This window comes from Leptonotus elevatus, chromosome 2, assembly GCF_054856555.1.
Source record: "Leptonotus elevatus isolate MCC_2025b chromosome 2, RoL_Lele_1.0, whole genome shotgun sequence".
In the NCBI taxonomy this organism is placed as follows: Eukaryota; Metazoa; Chordata; class Actinopteri; order Syngnathiformes; family Syngnathidae; genus Leptonotus; species Leptonotus elevatus.
Genome location: NC_141240.1, coordinates 12,682,222 through 12,708,216, shown reverse-complemented (window position 1 = coordinate 12,708,216; position 25,995 = coordinate 12,682,222). Strand labels below are relative to the sequence as shown.

At 39.9% G+C, this 25,995-nt stretch overlaps 4 protein-coding genes across 8 annotated transcripts; all 4 read right to left on the bottom strand.

Moving 5' to 3' along the window:
- Positions 1-668: 668 nt before the first annotated feature.
- On the bottom strand, positions 669-4,285 carry LOC147178469 (E3 SUMO-protein ligase ZBED1-like). Its single transcript, XM_086066992.1, has 2 exons — positions 3,725-4,285; positions 669-2,791 (listed from the first exon to the last, which is right to left on the bottom strand). Exons 1-2 carry the CDS (start codon positions 3,931-3,933, stop codon positions 1,147-1,149), a joined length of 1,854 nt encoding a protein of 617 aa, XP_085923118.1. The 5' UTR covers positions 3,934-4,285; the 3' UTR covers positions 669-1,146.
- Positions 4,286-4,831: 546 nt separating this feature from the next.
- On the bottom strand, positions 4,832-7,205 carry snrpg (small nuclear ribonucleoprotein polypeptide G). Its single transcript, XM_086070082.1, has 4 exons — positions 7,060-7,205; positions 6,837-6,859; positions 6,291-6,415; positions 4,832-5,023 (listed from the first exon to the last, which is right to left on the bottom strand). The coding sequence occupies exons 1-4, from the start codon at positions 7,089-7,091 to the stop codon at positions 4,973-4,975; spliced, it is 231 nt and encodes a 76-aa protein (XP_085926208.1). The 5' UTR covers positions 7,092-7,205; the 3' UTR covers positions 4,832-4,972.
- Positions 7,206-7,751: 546 nt separating this feature from the next.
- Positions 7,752-9,981, bottom strand: LOC147178467 (uncharacterized). 2 transcript variants are annotated; one of them, XM_086070080.1, is made up of 3 exons: positions 9,832-9,972; positions 9,600-9,681; positions 7,752-9,489 (listed from the first exon to the last, which is right to left on the bottom strand). In XM_086070080.1, exon 3 carries the CDS (start codon positions 9,295-9,297, stop codon positions 8,611-8,613), a length of 687 nt encoding a protein of 228 aa, XP_085926206.1. In that variant the 5' UTR covers positions 9,298-9,489; positions 9,600-9,681; positions 9,832-9,972; the 3' UTR covers positions 7,752-8,610. The 2 variants fall into 2 exon arrangements, with proteins under 2 accessions (XP_085926206.1, XP_085926205.1); XM_086070079.1 differs by lacking the exon at positions 9,600-9,681 and having other exon boundaries at positions 9,832-9,981.
- An 835-nt stretch (positions 9,982-10,816) lies between these two features.
- On the bottom strand, positions 10,817-25,993 carry tbc1d22b (TBC1 domain family, member 22B). Of its 4 annotated transcripts, XR_015094158.1 has the most exons (15): positions 25,729-25,993; positions 24,377-24,433; positions 23,952-24,144; positions 22,187-22,313; positions 19,545-19,712; positions 19,392-19,462; positions 19,162-19,290; positions 18,804-18,869; positions 18,408-18,522; positions 17,134-17,240; positions 16,986-17,061; positions 16,687-16,814; positions 15,920-15,976; positions 15,298-15,393; positions 13,206-13,250 (listed from the first exon to the last, which is right to left on the bottom strand). XR_015094158.1 is itself a non-coding variant. In XM_086069524.1 (14 exons), the coding sequence occupies exons 1-14, from the start codon at positions 25,782-25,784 to the stop codon at positions 13,122-13,124; spliced, it is 1,518 nt and encodes a 505-aa protein (XP_085925650.1). In that variant the 5' UTR covers positions 25,785-25,993; the 3' UTR covers positions 10,817-13,121. The 4 variants fall into 4 exon arrangements, 3 of the variants coding, with proteins under 3 accessions (XP_085925650.1, XP_085925651.1, XP_085925652.1); XM_086069524.1 differs by lacking the exon at positions 15,920-15,976 and having other exon boundaries at positions 10,817-13,250; XM_086069525.1 differs by lacking the exon at positions 15,920-15,976 and having other exon boundaries at positions 10,817-13,250; positions 22,187-22,310.
- Positions 25,994-25,995: the final 2 nt, after the last annotated feature.

Here is a 25,995-nt window from a genome sequence, read left to right as displayed (position 1 = left end):
TGATGTTCTCGTTTCGAAAGAGCATGAAAAAATACCAATATTTTGCAATATTATTCATTTATTACCGTACAGTAACACCTGAGCAGGGATTACAGGAAGCTAAATCGCTGCTTAGAGTGTCGGTCAGGACTTTCTTGAAACCTGGAAAACACACTTCTGTTCTGAGTATACATGAGTGGTGATTCTGGCGAAACATTTGCGACACTAGTGAATGTTGATTTCATTTCAGGGTTCGTTCAAGTTTGCAAATGTTCGCTGAAAAAAAGACCATTAAAATTCCAGGCGGACATTTATGAAACTTCAAGGAACACTGATTCATTCCCAACATGACGGGTGCTTGGATTCATCTAGCAGATGTGTAAATGTGCTTGTGTTTTAATGCTAAAATAGTGTGTGATATAGAGCCGGCAATAGCTGGCAGGCTAGCCATTAGCTAAACTACAGACAACACAACCAAACATTTTTTCTAAAGACCTATGAGAAAATATCTTAGATGAAACCGTTGGTGGTTTTGTTTAAAGTTTGTCCCTTTAGAATAGGCTACTACGCCACCAACAAGATGTCTTGTGAATGAGCTGCATTAAGCAAATATTTTTAGAAATAAATATTGTAACAAATATGCAATAAAAGTAATCTGAGAAAATATATATATTAAACAACACAAGACATAAATTTTATTTGCTTTTATTCTTGAGAAAAAAGTATTTATTTCACCTCTTGGTTCTATAACCAAGTCCTTTTAAAGGGAAAGTTAAGTCAAAAGAGTTTATTTCTCCTTATTAATATTGCGTTTGTAGAATACAAACAAACAACAAAATACTGTCCACCCATTATATCCATCTCAGGGTGTGGCCACTTGCTGTCGACTGAAAGGCAGTGTAACGTAACGTCATTCTCAACATTTTGACTAGACTTCCTCTTTAAAGCATTATGGCCATTTTGTGCATTTCAAGCAAGAAATGACAAAAAAAAAGAGTCATGTCAAATACAGTATATATGAAGTAAATGTAAATAAAATTAAATTCCGGGCCAACAAACTTCCAAAGGTACCTAGATGAGGTAGGTAGGGCGCTGAGTGTGTGAGGCGCGGATGTGTGTAAGTGTCTGTGTGTGAGAGACCGAGCGTGAGAGTTTTTCTTGACGTGTTTACAAAAGCCCATGATTACAATGGAGAAAAGTCAACATATCAACATGTTCAGAACTAAGACTTGCCCGTCGTCTTGAGACAATGTTCCCAGTAGCAGAAAACAAACGCTCCGATGGTGTCAGCGTTGCCGGGATACCCAAAAACGACTTGGCCAGCTTTGCCAGGGTGGGATATTGTGTTGCGTTTGTTCTCCACCACAGCAGTGGATTGTCCTTCTTGGAGAGAGGAAGTTCTCCAAAATACTGCAAGACTTCCTTCCGCACCGCTTGACTTAGCTGCTCATCCTCATCCTCCTCATCACTGGCGTCCGAGTCTGATGATGATCCCAGGATAGTGCTGGCGAATGGTCTGTCCTTTGGAGCGAAACGGCCTTCTAATGCAGTGGCGGCTTCATTTCCACTTTGTCTTTCTTCCTTTTTGACAGCTAGAGCCATGAACTGGATTGTGCTTTGGACCTTAAAAGCATCTTCGGCAGGCAAGAACTTCAGTTTTCGAAACCTTGGGTCCAATGCAGCAGCCAGGAGGACAGTGTTTGGAGCTTCAGGCTGAAATAAAAACAGTTCTTGCAATCTCTCCTCAATCTGTTCGACCACTCGAGCCTGGAATTCCCTGACTGGCGCAGTTTCAAATGCTGAACTCAGTGTTGCTCTCTTGAGGTTGTGCACCAGCTGTGGAAGAGAAGACAGAGTAACATATTGTTCCCCACGCAGGAACTCCGTCACGCTTACAAATGGCCCAAGGACCCGAGTCAGTTCCTCACTGAGGTTCCACTGCTCTGGCTTTAGATCCAGGGAAAGGTGCTTGCCACTTGAATTGACTGCCGGATCAGAAAGGGCCGCAGCCACGGGCCATCTTTGTCCAAGGAGCCTGGATAGCATGTGATATGTGCCGTTCCACCTCGTACTCACATCCCGAATCAACATTAGTGGCGGCATTCCCATTTGTTGCTGCATTTCTTGGAGTTTGGCACAGGCCAGTTCGCTCTTCTTGAAGTGTTCCACCAGGCTTCTCGCTGAAGCCACACAACTAGCAATAGTTTTACTGTTTTGAAGTGTGCACTGTACCACTAAGTTCAGAATGTGCCCGGAACATCTCACAGAAACCCAGCCATGCCTCTCCTTCAAAATGGCTGCCGCCGCCGCTGCATCTGTCCCGTTGTCATGGACGACTGCCTTCACCTTTGGGAACGGAATATGAAATTTGTCAGTGGTCTCCTCCAGCCAGTCTGCAATATTGGCAGCTGAGTGACTCTCTTTGAGAGGCACTGTGGTCAGTGAGAAGGACTTCATCTCCCAATCGTCCCCCAAGTAGTGACACGCCACCCTGAGATAGCGCTCTGTGCCCATGCTAGTCCAGATGTCTGTAGTCAATGCAACACACTCTGCGTCCTGAAGGACAGTTTTTAATTTCTCGGTTATTTGTTGGTGTTTATTCTTCATCAGACTTGTGAAATAAGGTCTTCCTGGCATGCTGTACTTCGGGTTGAACGCTGAAATCATCTTTTTGAATCCCTCGTCTTCCACCATTGACAGTGGCCGCATGTCAGTGACCAGCATTTTCAAAATGCTCTCGGTTAGCACGGCATCTTCAACGGCGCGTGATGGAGCTAGGCGAAGAAAGCAGTCCATGGGCCGCTGTGATGTGCTGGGGAAAACAAAAACAAAACAATTTATTAAAACTCATTCACTGCCATTGATGGCTATAGACGTCCAAAAATCATTTAAACTATTTCTATTAGTTTAACATTTTTTTCCACTTTTGTTAACAAGAGTATAAAAACTTTTTTCTTTAAAAAAAAGAGATTATTTAAAAAAAAAAAGTTAACAAAAGTGGAAAACATTTTAAATTAATAGAAACAGTTACAATTAATTGTTGACATTTATAGGCGTCAATGTCAGTGAATGAGTTAATCTGCATAAAACTGGGACAAATGAAGATGGTTGAAGTTGACATCAACCCTATACTCACTTTAAAGTAAAACTTTTTGGAATAAGTGGATTCACATTGCAGTTTGCAAGTCAAATTTTACATTTTGCGCCTCAAACACATTGAAACGCAAAACTGCAAATGGGCGTTTAGGTGGCAAAAATGCAAGGGCTACCACGGAAATCACATCACTAAGTCATCTGCTTGGCTTTCTTTTCACAAAAATCTTGCTTCTCAGATCGCTGTTTCAATGCTGATTACTAAATAATGGCAAACCATAGAACCGAGCTTATTCTCTGGTGAAACAAGAGACTCATCTCTATGTTTTGGTAGGTTCTGTACTTATAGTGTCAAAGAAAACATATTCTGTGGATCTGGCAATGTAGTCAAAATGCTCTAAAACGACTGGCATATGGGGGAACTCTACTCTGAAGGCTGTTGGCGATGAATCAGTTAAAAATATTTACAAGTAGTATGGAGTAGTGTTTTTTTAATTGCTTGCAATTTAACAGGAATTAATTTACATATATTAACATAAAATCGAGTTACAACGACGGCAGGCTACAGCGGATATCATACGTTGTAAATTAACTAGTGGTGGCAGTTAGGTTACAAGAAATTAGCAAACATCACGTCCACGTTACACGGTACCTTGTATCGGCAAAGCTTGATGAACTGACTTTAACAGGATGCTTTCGTATCAGATGTTGCATCATCGCAGACGTACTGTTGTGAAAGGCCAGTTCTGCGTTGCAGTGGACACATTGCACTTTTCTGTCTTCTTTTTTAAGTTTGAAATGATCCCAAACTTTGGACATTCTCTGTCTTTTATGGGCTGTGTCCTGCTGAGACTCCGCCATCTAGCCACCTTGATTCAACACGCCAGATTAGCGTGTGCGTCTGCAATAACAGTCCGGGTCCGTGTGGAAAAAAGATCCATGAGAAAAAAAAGAAAAAAAGTCCATATCGCATAACGTGGCTGATTAAACGAAGACTCGAGACTCCGACCTTTTTTGTAATCGAATTATTTGAGTTATAACTATGTACTACGACATCCATTTGATTTTATCCGACTCATTTTTTGTTGAAATATATACAAGGAAATAAATGTCCTAGAATTGTTATTTGTGTTATTACTAATTCTAACCTTCTCTGCTTAAGTGGCCTACTTCTTTGTCTTACTTTAGCTGTGTAGGAACGGTGTCTCGACAAAACAGCATACCCGTCGGAGTAGCATTCCTTGCACTCATGCACTGTAGGGAACAGCACATGCGCAGTAAGAACAGGTTGGGTGTTGAGTTTGTTGACTGTTGAGGCTACAGATCTGACAGAACGATGGAGCTCCATTAAAACCAGAAAACCACATCATTGACGCGTCGATTAACTTTTAATGGCTGAATATGAGGCAGCCAAGCACGGCGGTACACCGGGGTTGGCTAGGGAGAACTCTCAAAAATCTCCAGTAAAACCCCTCAAGCATGAATGTATTTTACATTAAAAATCCTGAAGTTCACCAATTGCAATTATTATTTTTTTTAATCAGTTTGTCATATTCTTTAGTAGTCATATGTTATCCTAATAATTCTGAAATCATGTCAACATTGCAACTGCAGTCATAAAGAGATACACGTTTAGACATAAAACCGCATGTACCATAAATAGTGCATTGCGGGCTTTATTTCTCAAGTAGGCGATGAAATGAGGCCAGGAACCTGCTACATTTGAGAAGCACTGTCAATTCAACATATGCACAGAGACTACAAAGAAAATGATTTATTCACAAAGCCATGAAAGGTTAGACATCTTACACAATTCAAAAACAGTTGTGTTGCTTTAGTTTAACCATGTAAAAAAAAGAAAGAAGAAGTGTATCCACAGACATGCCCCATGTGGCCAGTCTCATACTCTCTCCAAGGCCTCCAACATTATGATGCTGTTACCTCGGATGACCTAAGACATAAAAGAAAAAGTTAAAAATTTTAGCTAGACACGAGATAAATGACAAAGACCAACCCCTTTCCCAGAAGATATCTTCGTCTTCATGGCTGCAAATTCATTATTGGCTACATCTTTAGGTGGTGCAACTTTGGTCTAAGATTGATTTGCAATCTAGGTGCGCAAAGTCTCAATTCAAAGATGACTCAAACACTATCCTACAAATTTTTTTTTGTGGCGTTTGGAGTGTTTACAGGGATTTTATGTCCCAATCCACTATAAAAATAGCTTGGGAAAAATTTGTGACTGTTAAAACTGTTCAATATTTGTGATCTGAATTCCTTATGTGTGTGTGGTCGGGCTGCTACAAACAGTCATCAATTATTTGTATGGTTAGTCGAATAATCGGATCATATGTAAATCGCAAACCTAGTGTGCCAGTGGGCAGCTGCTCTATCATTAGCTTCATTAATGTTTCAGGTATGTGAAAACGAAAAATAAAGTCAATTAAGATGAGAGTAAATTCAACTTTCAACTTGTACTTGCATTCCTGATTTATTTGTATGATAGTACAAATTAAAATGAAGGCGGTACTTTGGCCTTTAGCATTTTTGGCTGTAAACATTTAGTGCACTTTAAAACGGAACAAACACTACTAGTACAAATAAAACACAGGAACTGGGAATAACCTTCCATGGATAAGGGTGTTTTTTCCCCATAACAAACTACTGTATCTGGATTAACAGTAGCGTTGTTCCGATACCGTTTTTTGGCCCCCGATACAGATTCCGATACCCAGCTTTGCAGTATCGGGGCCTCTGCCGATACCAGCGCCGGGATCGGAACACCACTAATTAACAGCAATTGCTTTGACGTTGACAAAAAAGTCAACCTCATGAAAGTCAGTTGAGAAAATGTGCATGTTCTGATTTATTTTCAATGTACAGTTGAATCTCGATTTAATGGACACTAATTTAATGGATTTCATGGACAGAAAATAGCATGCAGTCCATTCAAAATGCCCCTTTGGACAGTAGTCAAAGTATTGCATAGTTCCAGAAGTGGTCGCTGTTGGCACTGAGGCACGATCAACCGACTGAGACCGGTACATGAATTTCCGAGTTGTGCCCGCGTTGTTTAAGATGCAGACAGTATAGATGCAGCCAACTGAGTAGTACATGAAGAAATAGGCCACAATGAGATGATTAGCTTCACCCCATCTTGACCTTTGAGCAAGCACACGACAATGTCAAAGGAGAAGTAACGCTGAATGTGTACTGACCACCATGCCGATGGTATGCTGTTGTCCTCCTGGACTCATTTCCAGACAGTCATCCATCACCAGGTTCATGAAGGGGTCAAACCCGCGAAGGATGCCCTGCACATGTCTGCCTCCGTTTAACTTAACTAAAACACACAGACACAGTCATATACATTTTTAAAAGACAGATCCTGCTGGAATACCGCATTTCAGTGCTGGGCGATTAATCGACTTTAACAAAAACATGATACCCATTTATACATTATAAAAGCAATAGGTTAATAACACATTGGAACTTTTAACCTGCGGTGCTTGTATGAGCTTCCTAGCCACAAATGTTCGCATGCAGTGTGGACCCTTTGGAATTCCTTCATTTCAGCATAAATCCATTGTAAAATTTGGTCTGATCACCTAAATCATAAGAATGAACACACTAACACCACACTAAAACCCAAGGACTGTTAATACGGCCCAACGCATTTGCCTACGGCTCACACTAGGCAACACAACAGACAATATTGTCTTACCGCAAAGACAAATTGAATCAAATCAATGTGGTGTACTCACGTGAAAGCTTCTTGTCCATGAACCTAAAGGAAGACGGGCAACATTAGTTCACGTTTCAGAAGCCAGGAGAATGTATTACAAATGCTCGGCGAACGCTTGTTAGCTTTATTTCGCTCTATTTTAAATGGCGCGGTGGCGGCGCGGTCATTTTACCCAAATACAAAGGTCTATTTACAAGACAAAGGAAGCACAAAATAAATGCTTTCAACGTGTCATGTCTTACTTTTTCAGCTCGGGAGGGTGTGCTTTGCTCATTTTGTCTTTGTTTCTTCACCTGTAGACCGAAATAATCGTTGCCTTTTCGTTTTAGAGACCGGCAGGAGGAAACGTGCGCTTGGCAACCGGAAGTCAAGCTACTATTCCTTCGTTTGAGTATAACTGAAGCTGATAATATATTTAAATTGGAACTACTGCCCTCTTCTGGATTTGGTTACCCATTACACACCTACACCATAAACCCAAATGTATCCATCCAGTGGTGCTCAAGGACCACTTTTGGAGGATGCTGGCGTCAACTTCCGCGTAGTCACGTATGGGCACAGCTGGAATTTTAGAATTGGAAGAAGCTTATAAAAATAAAGAATATAATGTTGTTTATACGGGACATTTTTGTCACCTTACCTAGCGAAAGTGGAAAAAGGTGCGGCGACCGGCCTGGGGTCATTAGGAATCGCACCCCCTTACTAACTGCGCCCAAGTCCAGACTGGATTTATAAAACGAACTGACGGACCATCCAGAGCTGCCAGGGGGTTTAGACTCCCACTTACATACATGACAACTATAATTAGCACGTTTGGTTCGAGCCCCATTTTCATGGTGCCCCAGCAGTATAATGCACTTTTCCCCCTGAGGAACAACATGAGGGGACATTAAATTCAACAATACAGTATTTACCAGATAAAAAGACTAGTATCACATCTTCTGAAAGCAGTTTAATGATAACTGTTGTGAAGAACCACAAGCAAGCCGTTTGAAAACAGTAGCCAGTCAAAAATACCAAATCACACAAGTGGTGGGACACACGGTCTGCATAGGCAGATGCACCACTTAGTGATTTATAAAAAGGTATTCATTTGGATAGAAATATGAAAAATGGCCACACGATGGAACCCTGCAAACAATTAAATTGCCATTTACCTAACCTGGGATTGATTGATGGTTGGTTGGCGAATGTGTGTGTGTGTGTATGTATATATGTATGTAAATCTGCACCCACCCAAAAGAGAACAGTCATTTGTCTTCAAAATAACAGGTGATCATTACCCAACGGGTCAATATCACTATAAAAGTGCCTTTGGTGCCCCTATCAGAATCGCTTATGAAAAAATTAAACTGTAGCAGAATGAAACTCTGGGGTCTTATTATAAATGGGCTAACATTTGTTCACATACAACTTCAATAAGTACTTAAAAAAAAAAGAAGTGTTTCCTAAAGTTAAGATTTTTTTAAACCGACATGCTGTCCCTCACATTGCCGTTTACAACAGAATGTGGTGAAAGAATGCTAAATAAATATATATTGCTCCATCGTTTGCTTGGATTAAGTTATCAAAAAGTATATGAATTTGGCCAATATTGATTTTGAACAGCATAACATCTACGTAAGACCATAGTATTACCCCAAAAAAAAAACATCAACTTGGTGAAAAGGGGGAATTCTTGAAGGCACCTTGTAGTGATACTGTAATCTGTTTTCAACCGTTAAACACCCTGTCGCTGTTGGTGAGCACTTTCCACTCGCTTTTCCATGACAAGCCCCTCAAGCTTTGCTAGGCTAAGGTTTGGAGTCGTCCTCTTCATCCCTGGCTTTCAGGTGCTCCTGGCAGTGATCAAGGAAGGAGTTCAGTGCTGAGAAGCCCTCCTGACAAGGCACACAGTGATAGAAGCGCTGCCTCCTTGACACCGGCCGCTCAAAGGTGTCCATCTCCTCCGTGCACACGCTGCACTCTCCCCTCACCATGGATGCGTCGTGGAGCTCCACATGTTGCCTCAGATGCGACTGCAGAGAAAAAATCTTTGTGCAGGAGGGGCACGGAAACTCTCCTTCCACTTCCACATTGTCATCCTCCTGCTTCTGCCTGGGCCGCCCTGGGCCGGCTCGTACGGTCTTGCCCTGGGCAAGGCTGCCTTTAACGTCGTTTGGTCTGTGCTCTGGTAACTTGGTGTTTTTAGTGTCAGGCCCTGTAGCCTGACCTTTTGTTAACGCACTGAGACATGAAGTGGCATTGTAGTGTGCACTCAGAGAGAGATGATGAAGGAAGAGCTTGCCGCATATCTTGCACGGATAGGTGTTTTTCCGCCTGCGTTTGCCTGCTGTCGGTTGTGTCTCACTCACTGATGTTCTCTTCATATGTGATTTTATGTTGTGATTCTCTTTCCTGTGCATGTACATCTTAGAGGCATGCCCGAAGACCATGCTGCCGGAAGCACCACTCATAATCTGCTTTTTTTTGGACAGCATTAGTCGATCTTTAACATGATCAGATCCTCGCAGAGGTTGGTCTCCTTATGGCGTTGTTTTCTTGCCTCTGTGCAGACGGTTCTTGAACAGAACTCGATTTATCAGCCTGCTTGAACAAGCCTAGACTTTGTTTTGCTGCTGAACGACTTCTGGACCCTTTTGTGATTCCAGCTGACTCCGTCCACACACGTGCTGTGAATACACACATTAGATTAAAGTCAACGTTCTCTTAGAAATTAAATATGTAAAAACAAATATTTATGGAGCCACGGTATTAATTCGATAACTAAATTAAACCGCACTGGAGCTTAGTGTACGGTGTTCGCCAAACTTGCTAGCTTGTCGCCTTCTCCCTCTTCGACACGTGACAATATTTATCCAAATCTACAAATACAGAAACACCGTATGAATGCACTATTCGAATCATACGAGTTTAAAGACCATCTGTTCACTTTGCTACCACCAGTGTGTGGCTAACGCTAGCAAAGCAGATACGTTGGGAATAAGCGACATCCTGGACAAAACAAAACTTACCTTAAGAATCAAACACGCGCAGTTGCACAGCTTGATTAGTCCAAAAGAACAAGCGTCACTGTATGAAATGGGGAAATAAACACGTTCCGGGCTAGCGAAAGGCAGGCCAAACTGCAAACACGAAAGCAAAGTTTGAGGGGGCGTTACTACATTGGACGACTACAGTGACGTCACTTGCTCATATCCAACCAGCGGTTGGGACATTACTCTTATATTTGTTTACAGTGACCTTAACCGTCAACACAGAAATCTAAAATTACCACAATACATTGAGTCTCTTAAATTTGGAAACAAGAAAGGTCAAAAGATTTTGGAAATATATTCTAATTTATTTGAAGTCTGTCCATTAAAAAAAAAAGTATTTACTTTTATTATTACCATATTAATTCATTCACTGCAATTGACGGCTATAGATGTCAAAAATTCGTTTCAATTTCAATTAGTTTAGCATTTTTTCCCACTTTTGTTAAGAGTATGAAAACCTAGAAAAAAATATTGTACATTTTGTACAGATATATAAAATGTGTGAATAATTGTGAGTTAACTAGTGAAATCATGCAATTAATTACGAAAAACATTACGCCCCTAATTTTAATCTTTTCTTTCTTCTTTTTTTTTTAAAAAAAGGAAAATATTATTAAAAATTAGGGGCGATTACATTTGTTAATCATAATTAATCCCATGACTTCACAAGTTAACTCTTGATTAATCACACATTTTATATCTGTTCTAAATATACAATAAAAACATGTCTAGGTTTTCATACTCCTGTTAACAAAAGTGGGAACAAATATTAAACGAATAGAAATAGTTCAAATTAATTTTTGACGTCTATAGCCGTCGATGGCAGTGAATGAGTTGATATATAATTTTGATTTATGATGATTTGACACTAAACTGGAATGTATGAGTATATATTTTTGTTGTTAGACAAGGAATTTAACTGAAAATATAAATAAATAAAATAACCACACAGACAATATGATTGGTCGAAATTAAGATCGGTCGTTTAATATAAACAAGTAACACTACAGCAAATACTGTAATAATTCAATTCTTCCTTTAAGGCTTAAGTAAATGTCTGCTAACTCAAAAGTGTGTATTGACCCAAATACTAATTTGGCATTGATTAAACAGAAACAGACATTCATGAACATGTTTTGATTTGGTCAGCAAGTAGATCACAACATTACAATGGACAAAATTGGGAAAATTATCATGGAATGAGCAATACCTTAATGGTAGGCATGAGGGGGGAAATGTACCTGAATGAGTAACATTTAGGTAGGGAATATATTTTAGCACTCAAAAAAAAATAATGCAAAAGCTGTACCAAAATTAAACTCCAGTACAAATGTACAAACACCTCACTTAAAACTTTGTGTTAAACTGATGTTGGAAAAGCCAAATGATTCCTGAAAACTAATCAAAAACTTTTATTGAATAGCTGCCATAAAAGCCAGGCATCAAGTATCAAGTCTGAACAAATTCAACATTAACAATACCACAACTAAATATTTACTTTAAAAAAAATCCACATTTAAAAGAGATGACCAAGGCCTAAAACTGTTACACCAAATTAAATGTTGCTGTTAAAATCCTCTCCTATAAAGACGTGTGACCTACAACCCCAGTTCCCATTCATTACCAAATCTTATGTATGATTTCAAAAAGTGGGTACAAAAGAAAACAAATAAGCAGCATAACTGATGACAAAGCACGTTTTGACCATGTGAACGTGGACCTGGTGAGATCACTGCTTCCGTCCCATAAAGGTACAGGTTCCTGGGGAATGTCTCTGAATGTGAAGATGACTGTCACCACAGTACAATACATTACAAAGGTATCATCACATACCGTCAGCAGTGCTACGGTGTTTCCACAGAACTGACTGTACTTTGACTAAATTAAGTTGAAATACACAGTACTATTGACTATGTTGCTGAAAGATGTCCCCTATATTTTACCATAAAAAAAAAAAGCTACTCAAGGGTTGAGGAACAACCCCACCTGAAGGTTTTCAGATTAGGGGACAGCTACTCTGAGCCATCTTAGCCATGCCACTCCTGTGGTGTGTTATGGTTTTGCTGGTGTCAGGTGGAATCCTCGTACCTCCAAGAGCATTTTTGGTCTCATTTTGGACACACCAGCAATGCAGTATAGTGGCAAACAAGAGTGGCAGGCCAACAGGGTGGATGTACAACCCCCGGGCAAAAGATTATGGGATCACTGCTCCCAGAGGACGATCATTTGAATAATTTAATGTTTAACTTTGGAAACCAAAGGCAAATCACGGATGTTCCATATATTTTATTTTATAATCAAAATGCCACTATTCTGGTTTAAAGAAAGTTGTTGTTTGTCACATTTTTTTTTTAATAGCAAATAGAAAAAGAGCAGACATGTCAGTATAATACTACATGGGTTTGGGAACCACTTGTTTCTTAACGACCCCAACTGAAATATTAAAATACACAATTTGTGTTACTTCAACCATACAGTATTAAGTGCGCTACATTAGCCTGATGGTTAAAGGCCCTAAACATCCCAAACAAACCACATTTAAAGCAAAAATGTTTTCTGATACTTTTAGTAAGTTGAAATGTAACATCAACAGAAAACTATTAGTCCGCTACTCTTAGTTTATACATCTGTTAATGCAATAAAACAACATATCTCATTCCAAAACATGATACATTTTGAGATTAAGGGGCACTCTCTCTTGATTAGCCGATTGTGCATTGCAGATAATTCTGACCATCCATTCATCCAATTTCTATCTCGCTTATTTTTACTTGAAGTGAAATTTATCTGGAGGAAAAGTTGTGAGTGACACAGGTTTAATGTAATTTTTAAAAGTTTTACAGTGTTCAACTATTTTTGACATATTAGACTTCAGGATCCCAATTTCCTTGCTCACAGCTAATATTTAGTACTTATTAAAACAATAACTTAATAATACAATCTGTAAAAATATCATCTGTACACCACCAAGACATTCACCATCCTTTCAAATCCTAAATTGTTCTGGAAACACATTAAACAGGAGAAACAATCAAGAGCTGCATGTATGGATCAAGATGACAGGTGTGTGTTTGTGTGCTTCTATACTGTAACAGTCCAGTGTTAAATTGCAAAAGAGGATGGCAACCCAGTTCTATATTCACCATTAAGTCCAGTGTGACCGTCACCGCGAGGATTCATTTTCACAGGACAGTTTTTTTGTGGGCTTATCAGAAGGCTCACAGACATGAAATGTTCAAGCGCTGTATGTGCTGTAAAGAGGAAGCCTATCTCTTGTAGTGGCTGGGCGCATCTGCAAACATGTACTTCAGTCTGTAAGCTTCAGCCAGAAGAAGGCCAACTTCTTCATTGCCCCAGTGGATTGTGGGAAGGTTCTGCAATAGTATAAGAAGGCCCTGAAGAGCAAAAGAACATCAGACATTTAATCTTTATGACAATTGCCCTGAGCAAACATCTTTATGAACCAAAGACGTTTTGTAAAGAATTGCTCAGCTTGAACTCACACTTGTAAACCTGTGGAGTGACCGGAGCAGAGGATATGCACAGAAATATTTTGAATAAAATCAATAACGGGAGTGCTTTAACGTGGCATCAGTCTCATTTTCCTTTATTGTGTTAAATCACAAAAACTTTTGTAAGAACTCACTTTGGTACCTAGCAGAGCGTTGCAAATGTTCAATTTGCAAAATATGAGGTTGTCGTCCCTGTCATTATGCGACATATCTGCGATGTAAAAGCGACATTTGGGACAATGCACGAATTAATCTAAAATTGGAGTCAAATAGACCCACACAACAGATTAGAAATGTTTCCTTTTTATTAGAAGATGTAATTATTGGACATTTTTCTCCAGTCACGTCATCGCTGTGACACGTTTGTGTGCACGCGACACAGCCCAATTCATTTTGGACTTATTTCCCGCATGGTCTAAAAAAAAATAAAATGAGTATGGCGTCGTCAAGTAGGCCTATTTCCATAATTATATCACTCCATCTCAGGTTCCATATTCTTAAAAAAAAAAAAAGACAATTAATTGCAGAAATGACTGCCGCACGACACAGCTAACCCTCATGTGCATGCGTACCCGGTCCATGCATTACGGTGGCGTATGAATGAAAACCGTGACTGATAGTCCCCAAAATTGGCTAATAACATGTGCTAATAATAGTCTGAAAATATAATGAAACTCACAGTATTGTTTTTTTTTGAAATACAAACTAGAAAATATGTTCAACACGTCTTCAAGATAGCTTTTTGTTTTTGAAATATGATTTCAATGCGTGTGCTGTTGCAGGCAGGGCCTCACTTCTCCAAAACAGAGCGCGCTCCGCCTGAACACAAGTGCTCTCTCATCGTAGTACATGGACGCAGAGTGAATTTATGAATGGGACCTGGAAAAAAACTTTGCCGACACGCCTTATGACAAATTATGACGAATTCCGACAGGATTTTGAGCAAATGCGCATGTTGGCAAAACAATGGATTCGCAACAATCCTTGCGACAATGACAACTACGATGCGACATATTGCGACCAATTCCGAACCCTGGCGAAACGCAACTTTCAGAACGTTCTGCAACATTCGCAATTCAGGGGGATAAGGGCTTTAGTGCTCTGCGCTCCCAAATGTCTTTCATCGGCATTATTAGGAGTTTGATTATATGGGATGGTTTCTTTTTTTCTGTTTTTGGTCATTTCTTGTGCCAGTGTTACAGTGCTACACAGGCCTGTCATTACAGTGTTCTCGTGTGTACACACACACACACTTTACTTGAAACAATTCTGTGCAGACATTGCCTATAAATGATCCTTTTTCTCTCTCCAAACATTCTCATACTGTCTAAACAGCTCCTCATACAGGAAGAAGACAGAGAGCGGCATGACTAGATCATTAAATGGTCAAACTGTCTAGGGCTGGGTATCAATTCAGATTTCCAAAATCGGTTTGATTCAGAAGTCCCCGATTCGATTTAATTCACGATTCACATTGATTTTCGATACAGTTAAGGATTTCATGCAGTACCAATTATTATTTACATGGAAGACATTCTCAGAAGTATAAATGCTGCCAATTGAAACTTCTTGCTCTTAATTGGCACATTAGTATGAATATATATATATTAATATTTACATTTAGAATTGAATGCAATCCAGTTACATTAATCATGTATGTTTTATTGAACAATACCTGATTAAAACAATAAATAATAATTGAAATCGATTACAACCGCAGCACTATGTAAATAAAGTGGCAAAAACACTGGGCTCCTCTTGGGGAACTCTGAATAACAGAAAAGCACTTTTGGTGTATGTTTGTTCATAAATCAACATCCTTCCGAAAAACTTAAGGCCTTACAGTTTACAATAATTGGTCTTTGGGTGTCTAAAATATTTTAAAGTAAATAAGCAGTCAGACTAAAAAGTGGCTAAAAGGCATGCATACCTGAAAGTCAACCATGGAGAGAATTTCTTTGCGCCACTCAATGAGGAAAGCGGCACAGACATACAAGTGAAAGTGGGAGAACCCTTCTGCTTCAGACTGTGGAAAACAAAACAAAAACAAATGTAACACAAACATTTGAAAGTCATTTTCACACAATGATATATACTGTATAGGTAACGGTTTATTTTTTTTTTTAAAACTAATTAATTGCAGCTAATCACATTTTTCTACTTCTACTTTTTTTTCTTCAAAGCTTGCAACAGATATTTACTTGAGTAAAATCTTGAAATTAATGTAAAATCATCAAATAGAAAGTATATTTAGAACCAAACACTATTCTAATAGTTTTATTTGATCCTTGAATAGAACTGGTAAACAAAACAATCAAAATGGACTCAAACAAACAATTCTCAGAACTTCTCGCGTTGCAGGTTTAGTTCCGCTCACGAGCACCACACTCCAGCAGCATTGGTTCGCGAGGCCCTGTGGAGGTAACTTGCGCAGGGAATTTTGCTCTGAGATGCTACGCCAAAGGCGATTTGAATTTGGCTCTGCAAAGTGTGCAAATTACTTTAGAGTTCTCCAACAAGCATCAAGCAATTAAATCAGAATGTAAAGCTACCTATAGTCCATGATTATTCATCTTCCCGCCAGTGACTCCTCCAAGTTTGGCTGCACACTGAGTTAACAGAGTAGATAAAAAAACAAAAAACGCATTATCCATCCATCTTCCAATCCACTTATTCCTCAAAAGGGTCACGGGGGTGCTGGAGCCTATAATGACTTTCAATTAATCTCCAGAGTTAACACTTACATTTTGACAGCCCTAATATATATATATTTTTAAATGGATCTGTCCACATACTCGATAGCAGTGGCAGATGTTGGGACACTGTCTATGTTTCACGACTGCGCTGGGAATGCATTGGGATCTTGCCGGAGGAGCTGGATGAAGTGGCTGGGGTGAGGGAAGTCTGGGCTTCCCTGCTAAAGCTGCTGTCCCCGCGACCCGACCCCAGATAAGCTGTAGATAATGGATTGATGGACCTGAATTAAACATGTCCCTCTGGTCAAATTATTTTCAATCTTTTATAGAGATACCATCATTTTTGTTCAGGCCTGTTTCATTATTATTATTATTTTTTTTAAATAATTTTGTTGACCGACAATTCAAAGGTAATGGCTGATTTTGATTGTTTAATTTTTAACAAAGGTACTATTTATTGTTACTTTTGTAAGTTTCAATTCATTACTATAGTATTATTGAATTTTGTGTGCCTTTCAAGGGCAGGGGGGCAGTGTCCTAGCGCCCTCTACTGATGAACTGCCACTGCTAGACAGACGACATTTAAAAAATTTTTACATTTTAAATGATGACTAACATGTCACCTGGTAAGTATCCCAGAGGCGGATTGTGCAGCGCAGTGGCAGCTCCCTCATCAACAGGTTGTTCATCCACCGGAAAGCAAACTGTAGATATTCCACCTCATATTTTTTGAAATGATTGTGAATGTCCTCTAAAGGTAGAAAACACAAACAGTTTGGTTAAGCTGAGGCATGTTTATCTTTCAACATGAATTAGCTAGTAAATGTAGTACTTGGGTCCAAAGCCAATATTGTGCAAGGTACGCGCCGAATTGCGGGCCTGTTTTGCAGTGAAAAAAGTGGTTGATGAAGAACCCACTTACCATCGATCCGATTAACAAGTTCCTCTAAAGCTTTGACTTTGTTCTGGATTCCCGGCTGAGCAAAGGTGTAATTGTCCTAAAACAACAGCAAACTTCACAACCACAGCAAATTTGAAGAAAAAGAGAAAATACAAATGCATGTGCAGACCTGTATTCCATCCAGTAGTTTGCTCATACACCAGAAGCTGTCAGCCTCAATGTTCCTCTGAATGTCTGGAGACAGAGCAGCCACTTCAAAGTTCTCCATGTCCTCCACTAGAAGAGTGGATGACAGACACTAAATGACATTTCACTGACCTGCATATCTGATACCAATCCAATTCCTCCTCAAATCCCATTTTTAAGGCTGACTGTCCACACTGTTTTAGCAAGTGTCCAAATCGGATTCCGGTCGTGTTCAGACTGGGCCACGTTATCGACCCATCTGATAGGCTGACGTTGTATAGAGGCACTGCCCGACTGGTTCCTTTGCAAGCGCGTTAACCGTGTGAGGACCGTAAAATGTACACATTTATAACAGAACCTTTTTTTTTTTTAATGTCTATGGCTATGACCAGCCAATAATTCTGTTTCTGGGTGCACATGCGAGGAGCCGACAGGACAGCGTTGTCGTCTATGAGTTTGTCTACGGATTTCGTGTGCTTCATGACTGTTCAGACTACAAAAGAACCATCCAGTTGCAATCTGGATGGGCTAAAAATCGGATTTTGGCTGGCATTGACTGAATAAATTCATCATGAGAAATGTACTCAAACATGGCACCATTTTAATAACGCGAATAGTACATTAATTCATTTATATGTACAAAAGGTACAAAAAGGAGAGGATGATAATAAGCACAAAACTCTCACAGGGATACCTCACTTATATATTAATATACAGTAGTTAATTTGCAGCTCAGTAAAAAGTTAATTTATTTTCTATAATTCCTGTGCCAACTTTATTTTACATGAACATATTAAAATAGAGCTGGTTGACAACTTTAATGAAAACGTTACTAGAAAACCATCAGGTGTGTAAACATTGGACTAGGCTGCACAATTATACACAGCTACGCCAATTACGCCAAATGGAATGCATATTGCGTTAACCCTGAAAGAATGAAGCCATCGTTTCGAGCCAACACTAAGAAATAAGCCTACTGAGATTGTCTTTTGCGGCGCCGCATGGTCCTTTCAGGCACAAAATAAACTATAGAGTACGAGAGAATCAGGACGTGCAGCTGCACACGCGTTTGCAAATTTTTTCCAAGTAAAATTAAGGAATCCTTTCTTTAAGATGTCTTGACAGAGTATGTCAATGCATAGAGGGTACAGCCGGTCGTGGAAAGGGTATAAGGTAGAAACTAGAAAGGGCATCGGGCGTAAAAACTGTGCCCAACATCTTATGCAAGCCTTAAATCAAACAATGACAACAACTTACTGACGAACTCAGACAGGAAGACCACAAAAAAAGGCGTGACTAGATCATTGATTCCCTGGACGTAACCACTGGCCGGGTGTCGAATAGCCCAGATGAAGAGGATACGCTCAAACACCTGAAGGCAAGAGAGATGACAATAATGTCTGAAGAAGCCCAAATAAAGTTGAGTTAGAAGTTAGATTTTGTCTATTCATTATACATTCTGGAACATGTGAATAGAAATTCATCTATCAAAGACTTTGGTCCCATGAATGTGTCACAGGTACTGTATTACATTTTAACAAGTGGTTTATGAAGGAGGGGTGCATTCTATAACATATTTGCTCAAAACTCCTTAAATGCTAATTGATAGGATGAGCAACATTGTTCTTATGTCTTATTTAGCTTTTTAGTTACCTCTTGCACTACAGGTTGCTGGAACAATGGAATCAGAGGGTTGGTCCTTGGAATGTCGATGTGAATCTACCAAGAGGAAACAATAAATAGGCTTCATTCCTACAGTAAGCATTAGGGATGCACCAAAATAAAAACTCTCGGCTGAAACAAAAAACGAAAAACCCAAGACCGAAAACCGTTCGAAAGGTGATCATTTTCTGCACCCTGCCAAATTTGATACTATGTTCAATTCATATAGGCCTGAAAAACAATGAAAAACTATTTTTGGTGCCACCCTAATACCTACTGTAATAGCATAAAATGACATGAATTTTGTTGTGGGCCACTAGTATTCTAAAGCAGCCCTGGTAAACATTACCTGTCGGTATGTGTCTTTGTAGTGCTCATCTGTTCTGGAGTGGTAGTATTGCACAATGAAGCCAAAGTATTCCTCCCGCTTCCTTTTGAGCACGAGCTCCCTGCGCTCCTTGTTGGCTGGCAGGTAACCCTTTTTGGGAGCAAAGAGAGAGAGGGGGGGGGGGGTGAGTACCTCAAAATAATATGAAATACAATGTGTAATACTACACAATTACTTGTAATGCCTCTTACAGAGAGGAGCCTCCATGTGATCGGACGAACTTCTCTGGGTATGCCTGACCAGCTGTGCTTTCGCAGCTCCTCTGAAACCAATCACAATTTTCAAAATTAGCCCCATCACAGCTACGATGACTCATTGCCACGTGTATGGAGCTGGTGTCCTACCAAGGTCGGTGTTGGCACTAGCCAGCAGTTGCTTGAATTTGTCCAGCCTGGTCTTTTCCCGCACTGTCATGGGAGGGGCTCCTGATGCATTCTGGTCTGAAATGCGAGCCACCAGAGGGATGATGGGCCGAACTGGAAGAGACTGCTGCTTCTGCAGTGTGGAGCGAACTGTGGAAGGTCAAGACAAGCAAATGTTTAAAGATGTGGAATGGCTCACATTTTAAGTGTACATCACTAAAGCAAGGCAATATACCCAATGAGGTACATTGTATATTGTAAATGCCATTTGTAACCTAGGACCATCTCAAACCCATGACAACAGTAACTATGGCAATCTAGGGAAGGTACCAATTGTGACACTCTATGACTGCATTTGAAAAAATTGTGTTCAAAAGAGGGAAACTACAGTGAAGCCTCCAGAGAACAAATCCCCTGAATTTTTATGTAATTTTGTCATACTCAGTGTAATCCCTCAGAAGAATCTTCAAACTCAGACTACTTTGTATTTGTGTGTGTGTTGCGCATCACAGAGAACCGGATTACATACATGCAGGCAGACATGCAAGGAGAAAGGGGTGCACAAAGTAATGCACCCTGTAAGCTGGGGGAGGGGGGCTTGCTCAAGGGCACCTTGACAGTAGCCAGGAAACAGACAAGAATCTCTCCAACGACTAGATTTTTTACATTTAACCAGTTTAAAGCCCAGGTCCTTAGGCTCAATTTACACATGTTTGCAGGTACCACAGCAGCCCAGATTCAGGCTACCGAGGAAAATACAGGATAGTCAAGAGACAACGCGGGAGGGCAGGATGGACTCTACGCTGCAGCAGCAATTCGGCGGCATATAAACTTCTGGTCGGAAGGTAAACGCATAATGACAACGATGACAAAATCAAAGTTGTCAAAAGTGCACTCACTTGTCTCTGCTAGTCTTTGAAAAGTAAAAACTTCGGATGATTTCGATCTCAAAACGTACCTACACCAAACTGTTGAGTATGCCTATTACACAATCCCAGGTTATCACACATTAACAACAACACATTATTTTTTTTTATGTCAGATGGCATCCCAGTATCTTATAACATATTGACAACAGAAACTGTAATACATCAGACTACCAGGAATGCTTAAGGTCATGTGTTGTGACAGTATGTAATAGGCCGTATCCAAATTTGTATGCAGTCTGGAGCATTCCTCTTTGCAATTCTTCAAAAGGTAGGCCATGAGTACAATTTATCTACAATGCCCATTGTGGCGTTCAAGTCGATAACACTTTACAGTGAGACTAAAGTGAGTGTATGAGAGAAAGAGATAGAGAGTACTTTCTACTAATGTGAGTGCACAGTGCAGCGTGTATGTGAAAAACAGGCTCTTGTTAGTGGCATCACTAGAGTCAAAGGAAAAAATAAAATAAAAATGATATAACGTCATCAAGAACGCTGACGACATCGTGGGATTGAAGATGGAGATGGGTGATTGAGTGAAGGACCAGAGATCACTAAGCAAGCCTTTCTTTCTTGGACATTCAGTGACATCTTCTCCATGACACTCAGCTTCTTTCTCAAATGGATTTATGCAGCTATGCTACTGGAAACAACAGTTGCCATATTTGATGCTGTTTGCTATTCATTTAAAAATACTCCTTAACACTGTGCAATAATCTTAAATATATTTCACATGTACAATCAACATTATGCATGTCAATAATGTATATTATACACTGTTTACACAGTCTATATTCATGACTCCTCCTTAAGTGTATTCAGTGTTCAAATATGCCTTCAATCTGCAATATCTTGATTGTAAATAAAATACCGTATATTAACAGTTCATTTTCATTCAAGTCATACATACTGACTGTATTATATTTATAATCATCAATATGCCATTATATTTCACTTTCAGTATGCCAACTTGCTTTTGCGCTAGTTGTATGGCAAGTGGTGTGGAACAATTGGACTATACTTATTACTTAATAATAATTTATTACTTGCCACAGACCAACAAATATCTGTCTCCTTTGTAACTTCTTAGATTAGATCACAGGTGTTAAGAGTCCGGTCCTCGAGGGGCCGACCGAGTCCAGCATGTTTTCGAGGTTTCTCTACTCCGACACACCTGATTCAATAATCGGGATCATTATCAGCTTGCTGATGAGCTTTAATATGAATCAGCTGTGTTGAGCGTGGGAAACCTCTAAAAACATGCAGGACTCAGGCCCTCGAGGACCGGACTTTGACACCACTGGATTAGATAAAAATTTCCCCCTTGGGTCCCCTCAAATGTTGCTCTTGTATTTGTTTTAATTTCATGTTGTTTGTTGCTCCTATTTTGGTGTACTGTAATTGTAAATACTGTTGTCGTGACAATCTAATTTCCCTAACGGGTTGAGTAATCTATCCATCTATCTATCCAATGCATGTTTGGGTTGAAGAGCTGGATTAGTGACTTAGTTGTTCAACGAAAACTAATACAGTACGACTGTAAGATTAAACATAAAGCGGCAGTAAGTGCCAGGGGTGCGCTGACGTAATTGACAGCTGACGATATAATTGTAACAGCTCCACAAGATTATAATTATGAATCACCTGATTAACTACTCACTGGTTGTTCAGGTTAAAGTAACTATAATTATCTCCTACCTGAGGATGTGCTGAGGTGGATTTCGCTGTTCGACTTGACCACCTTGCTGTTTGCAAGCTCGGGCTCAGTGTCCTCCTCTGTTGTGTGTGAAATCCCACTTTGTGTGACACCAGCCGCAACTTGCTTCTCAATGGACAAGAAGAAGCAGATCAGAATTCAATTAGAGTATAATTTCCTGATTTAATCACTGATAACTACTGCAGGAATTACTAGCTAATATTGTTTCCTCCAAGCAGAAGTAGGGTTGTTCTCGCCAGAACAGTAATGCAAGGAAATAATATACCAGGATGCATATTCAGTAGTGTGGTCCTCAATTATTTTTCTTGACAGAGACACGGGACACGCAAAAGAGGAATATATGAACTATTACTTTTTAAAGTTCCATGGTTTGAAACTGACTTCAAGTACTGAGATCTGAATCCTCTTTAAACACTGAAACACTTAACATGGCATATTATGAAGCATCAACATCAATTTACTGCTATTTAACTAAGACTGAATATTGTTGCTTATTATTAAAAATATATATATTATTGTAGATAATCATGTAGGTAGGGATTCTCAAACTGGGGTCAGTGGACCATTTGGGGGGAGGGGGGTTGTAATATTGTTTATTAAAACAAAACAAAAAACATACCTACATGTGGGGACAGCGCAGCAATAAAACAAACATAGTAAACCAATTACTCCTCTCTACTTTAGCATTGAGCTAATTAAAAGCTTTTATATGGCTGTGAAGTACCACATAAATTTGTCATCTCTGTATCAGTCACTTTACTCGTGCATCCTTTCATGTGCAGCACTTTGAATTCAATTCATTTTTATTGAGATTTCTCTACTAAATATAGATTAGGGGGGGGAATTAAATTGCCATTAATTTTATGTAGTTTTAAGGAAAAATACTCAAAGCGACCAAAAATTAGGTATGACTAAAAAATGTTAAGGAGTGGAGAGAGGAAGCCTCTCGCCTGTGTGCGTACAATGCGTTTGGAGATACGCGTGTTGTGAAGAGCGAGAAGCTAAAATTATTTGCCGCTTTGTCAGATAGATTACCATGACATTGGTGTCATAATTTTGCTCGGTGTCTTGGACCGGACAAGTGGCCACACTCCAAGTAGTAACACTGATCAGACCTCGCCCGATCATTGCGTGCTGCCGCCAAGTGCCATGTATGTAACCAACAATTCCAGCACCAATAGTTTTGAGTAAGTTACCTTTCTTGTGGAATTGTGATTCAGATAAAGAACTTCATGATTGTTAATCAATATTGCCGAAAGAGAAAGGCAACAATTTTGTTTAAAAAAAAGAAGAAGAGTGAAGCTATAAAATGGCGGCGCCGAATGTGATGCAGGCGAAAATTTGTATGCACCTAACTTTTGTGCTGATGCACCCAAAAAAAAAAAAAAAAAAAAAACATAGTTAGTCTTGAGCCCAGAGGTAGATCATTTAAATGTTACAGCTTTCTCATAACATACTTCCTTTAATTGTACAATTAGTTTTGATAATAACATTTTAGCAACTAGACTCACACAACTTTTCCCTATTCAGCTCTCGATTATGTCTTGTGCAGCGCGATTGGCTGTTAAATTGTCTAACATATTTCAGCCCACTTTTATAGGAAGTACACACCGGTACTTCTAGCATGGAACTTTTCCTTTGATCTGGTCCACATGATTTATTTTGACCGCACGTCCACAATTAAGCACCATTTGCGCCCTCCCGATAACAAAAAATAAGCGCCCGGGCATTATATCAAGTGGCTACCTGCTTTTGGGTGAATGCAGAGTGCAGTCCTGATGGTAGGGAAGAACACAGGGCAGGGGCACCAAGAAAATCATTCTCCTCCTCATCGTCATCAATGTCCCAAGCATCGTTTGTGCTCCGTGCAAACTCATGGAAGCTTGATGTCTTTTTAGACTTGAGATTGTTTAACTTCAGTTTTGCATCTTTGGGATACCTGTATGGAAAGAAAAGACATGAATTGGTCTTCGCATTTACAAGAAGTGTTGATAGAATGACACTAAGACAAAGAACAAAATCACCAGAGGTTCTACATACCGGTAAATGTCAGAAACAAAAAGTGGGAAATAATTGGCTGCAAACCAAATCAAGCTGAGGCATGGGCCTTGATGAAATGCATCAACACGGACAACATGACAGCATGCAGTCCATTTGTAGTAAGCACTTACGAGCGTCGCAGACATGGGTCAAGAGGAGGATGCTGTGCTCCATAAACAGGCTGCACGCTGGAGAAGACCACATGTGAACTGCAGACAGGCTCACACAACTTCACTGACACTTTTTGTCTATGTTCATGCCAAGAGTCACGGAGGAAAGCATTTTACCACTTATTTATGCAAAGAAAGTTGACAGACACCTGTCTGCTTTGCTTGGTATTATTATTTATTTTTATTCATTGATGGGTTGTTTAGCATGTAGTACAGACACATTATGCACATCCTGTTCTGGTTCAAATCTAAGAAGACACAATTTAAAACCAGGATAAGATTGTAATACAGCAAATAAGATACAATATTTAAATCCTTTTAAGCGTTACTGGCAGAAAACAACTTTTTAAAGAGCTGCCGTGGCTCCTTCAAAGCTACTATCACACCAAATCTATAATCATGTCACTCAATCATAAGATCTTAATTAGAGGCCTTCGTGGGTGCAACATCTCCTTTCGGTGTCTTTCGTTGAAAGGACGGCAAACTCGTTGGTGTTTACTTAAATCAATTAAAAGGTGAGAAAAAATGAAATGATGTGACAATGGCAGTGTCTGTCAGACAGACAAAGCAAAGAGCAGTAGTACCTGCTGAGTGTCCCTGTTCAAACACAGTGGATGTTTGGATTTCCCGTTTTAAGTGTTGTATGTGTGCGTGTAGTATGTGTGTGTTGGTGCCTGAGTGTGTCAAAGGCTGCAACAATTTCAGTGCAGATCCTTTCAGCCTGCCTTGGCAGATGGTGACACGTGACCTATAACGATAGGTCTTATCTTTATAAGCAGAACAGTCTACATTTAGGACAAACAAATGAGTAGGCAAAGAAACTAAGAGTGAGACTGTATGTCTCTCCAGGTTAGGAGATTAACAGTGACGTTGACATTGGTAGATGGCTAACACTAGTTAGCCAAATTATCCTGTCAATGCTAGTTAGCCGACGCTAGCAGTCTGCCTGCCAGCAAGAGCATATGGCGGGCAACTGGTTAGTGACAGAACACGGAGAGATGAAAGCGACTTGATTTTGCCAGAGGTTAATTTTGATGTTTTGACAAATACGGGCAACGCAACGACAAAATGGGCATAAAACCTCAAGGTTAATAAATTCAAGTCCACAGCCAAACGGCTCGTCTGCTGCATACGATTTCACCGACGTACTTCCACAAGCAGTTAAAAGCATTAAAGCCAACCAGTAAACGTTACTATTCAAGTTAGTGTCACGGTACACGTACTGTATGGTATAGCTACACTACTCTTAAATGTCCTGAACATGATTTACAAAACATCTGAACAAACGGAAGTGCGAGTGGGGAAAGTCCTACCTTCCTGGAACCTTTGCGTTTCTCCTCCAAAAATTGATCCTGTTCTCGGTGGCCATACTCCGTTAAAACAGCACTCCCTTAGGCCGCCATTGACACCGGCTCCCCGCACCAAGCAAGCATGAGGAAACCACTTCCGTTAGCCATTGACGACGACTCGGTTCCCCTGTGCCTTTGCGTGGAAAAGCTGTTCAGTTACAAACGCGACGATGTGGAAGATACGAGGCGATGGAAGTCGCCATCTTGGCGCACAGACTGAACCCAGGGTTG

Excerpts from the sequence above, each read along its gene's own strand:
- LOC147178469 (XM_086066992.1), bottom strand. The coding sequence starts at position 3,933 with ATGGCGGAGTCTCAGCAGGACACAGCCCATAAAAGACAGAGAATGTCC. Across the intron at positions 2,792-3,724 it reads TCAAGCTTTGCCGATACAAG|CACATCACAGCGGCCCATGG; the intron begins GTACCGTGTAAC and ends TGTTTTCCCCAG.
- snrpg (XM_086070082.1), bottom strand. The coding sequence starts at position 7,091 with ATGAGCAAAGCACACCCTCCCGAGCTGAAAAA. Across the intron at positions 6,860-7,059 it reads CACCCTCCCGAGCTGAAAAA|GTTCATGGACAAGAAGCTTT; the intron begins GTAAGACATGAC and ends GTCTTCCTTTAG. Across the intron at positions 5,024-6,290 it reads AGCATACCATCGGCATGGTG|GTCATCCGAGGTAACAGCAT; the intron begins GTCAGTACACAT and ends TTTATGTCTTAG.
- LOC147178467 (XM_086070079.1), bottom strand. The coding sequence starts at position 9,297 with ATGCTGTCCAAAAAAAAGCAGATTATGAGTGGTGCTTCCGGCAGCATG.
- tbc1d22b (XM_086069524.1), bottom strand. The coding sequence starts at position 25,784 with ATGGCCACCGAGAACAGGATCAATTTTTGGAGGAGAAACGCAAAGGTT. Across the intron at positions 17,241-18,407 it reads CTTCCTGTCTGAGTTCGTCA|TGGAGGACATGGAGAACTTT; the intron begins GTAAGTTGTTGT and ends CCACTCTTCTAG. Across the intron at positions 16,815-16,985 it reads ACTTGTTAATCGGATCGATG|AGGACATTCACAATCATTTC; the intron begins GTAAGTGGGTTC and ends TTCTACCTTTAG.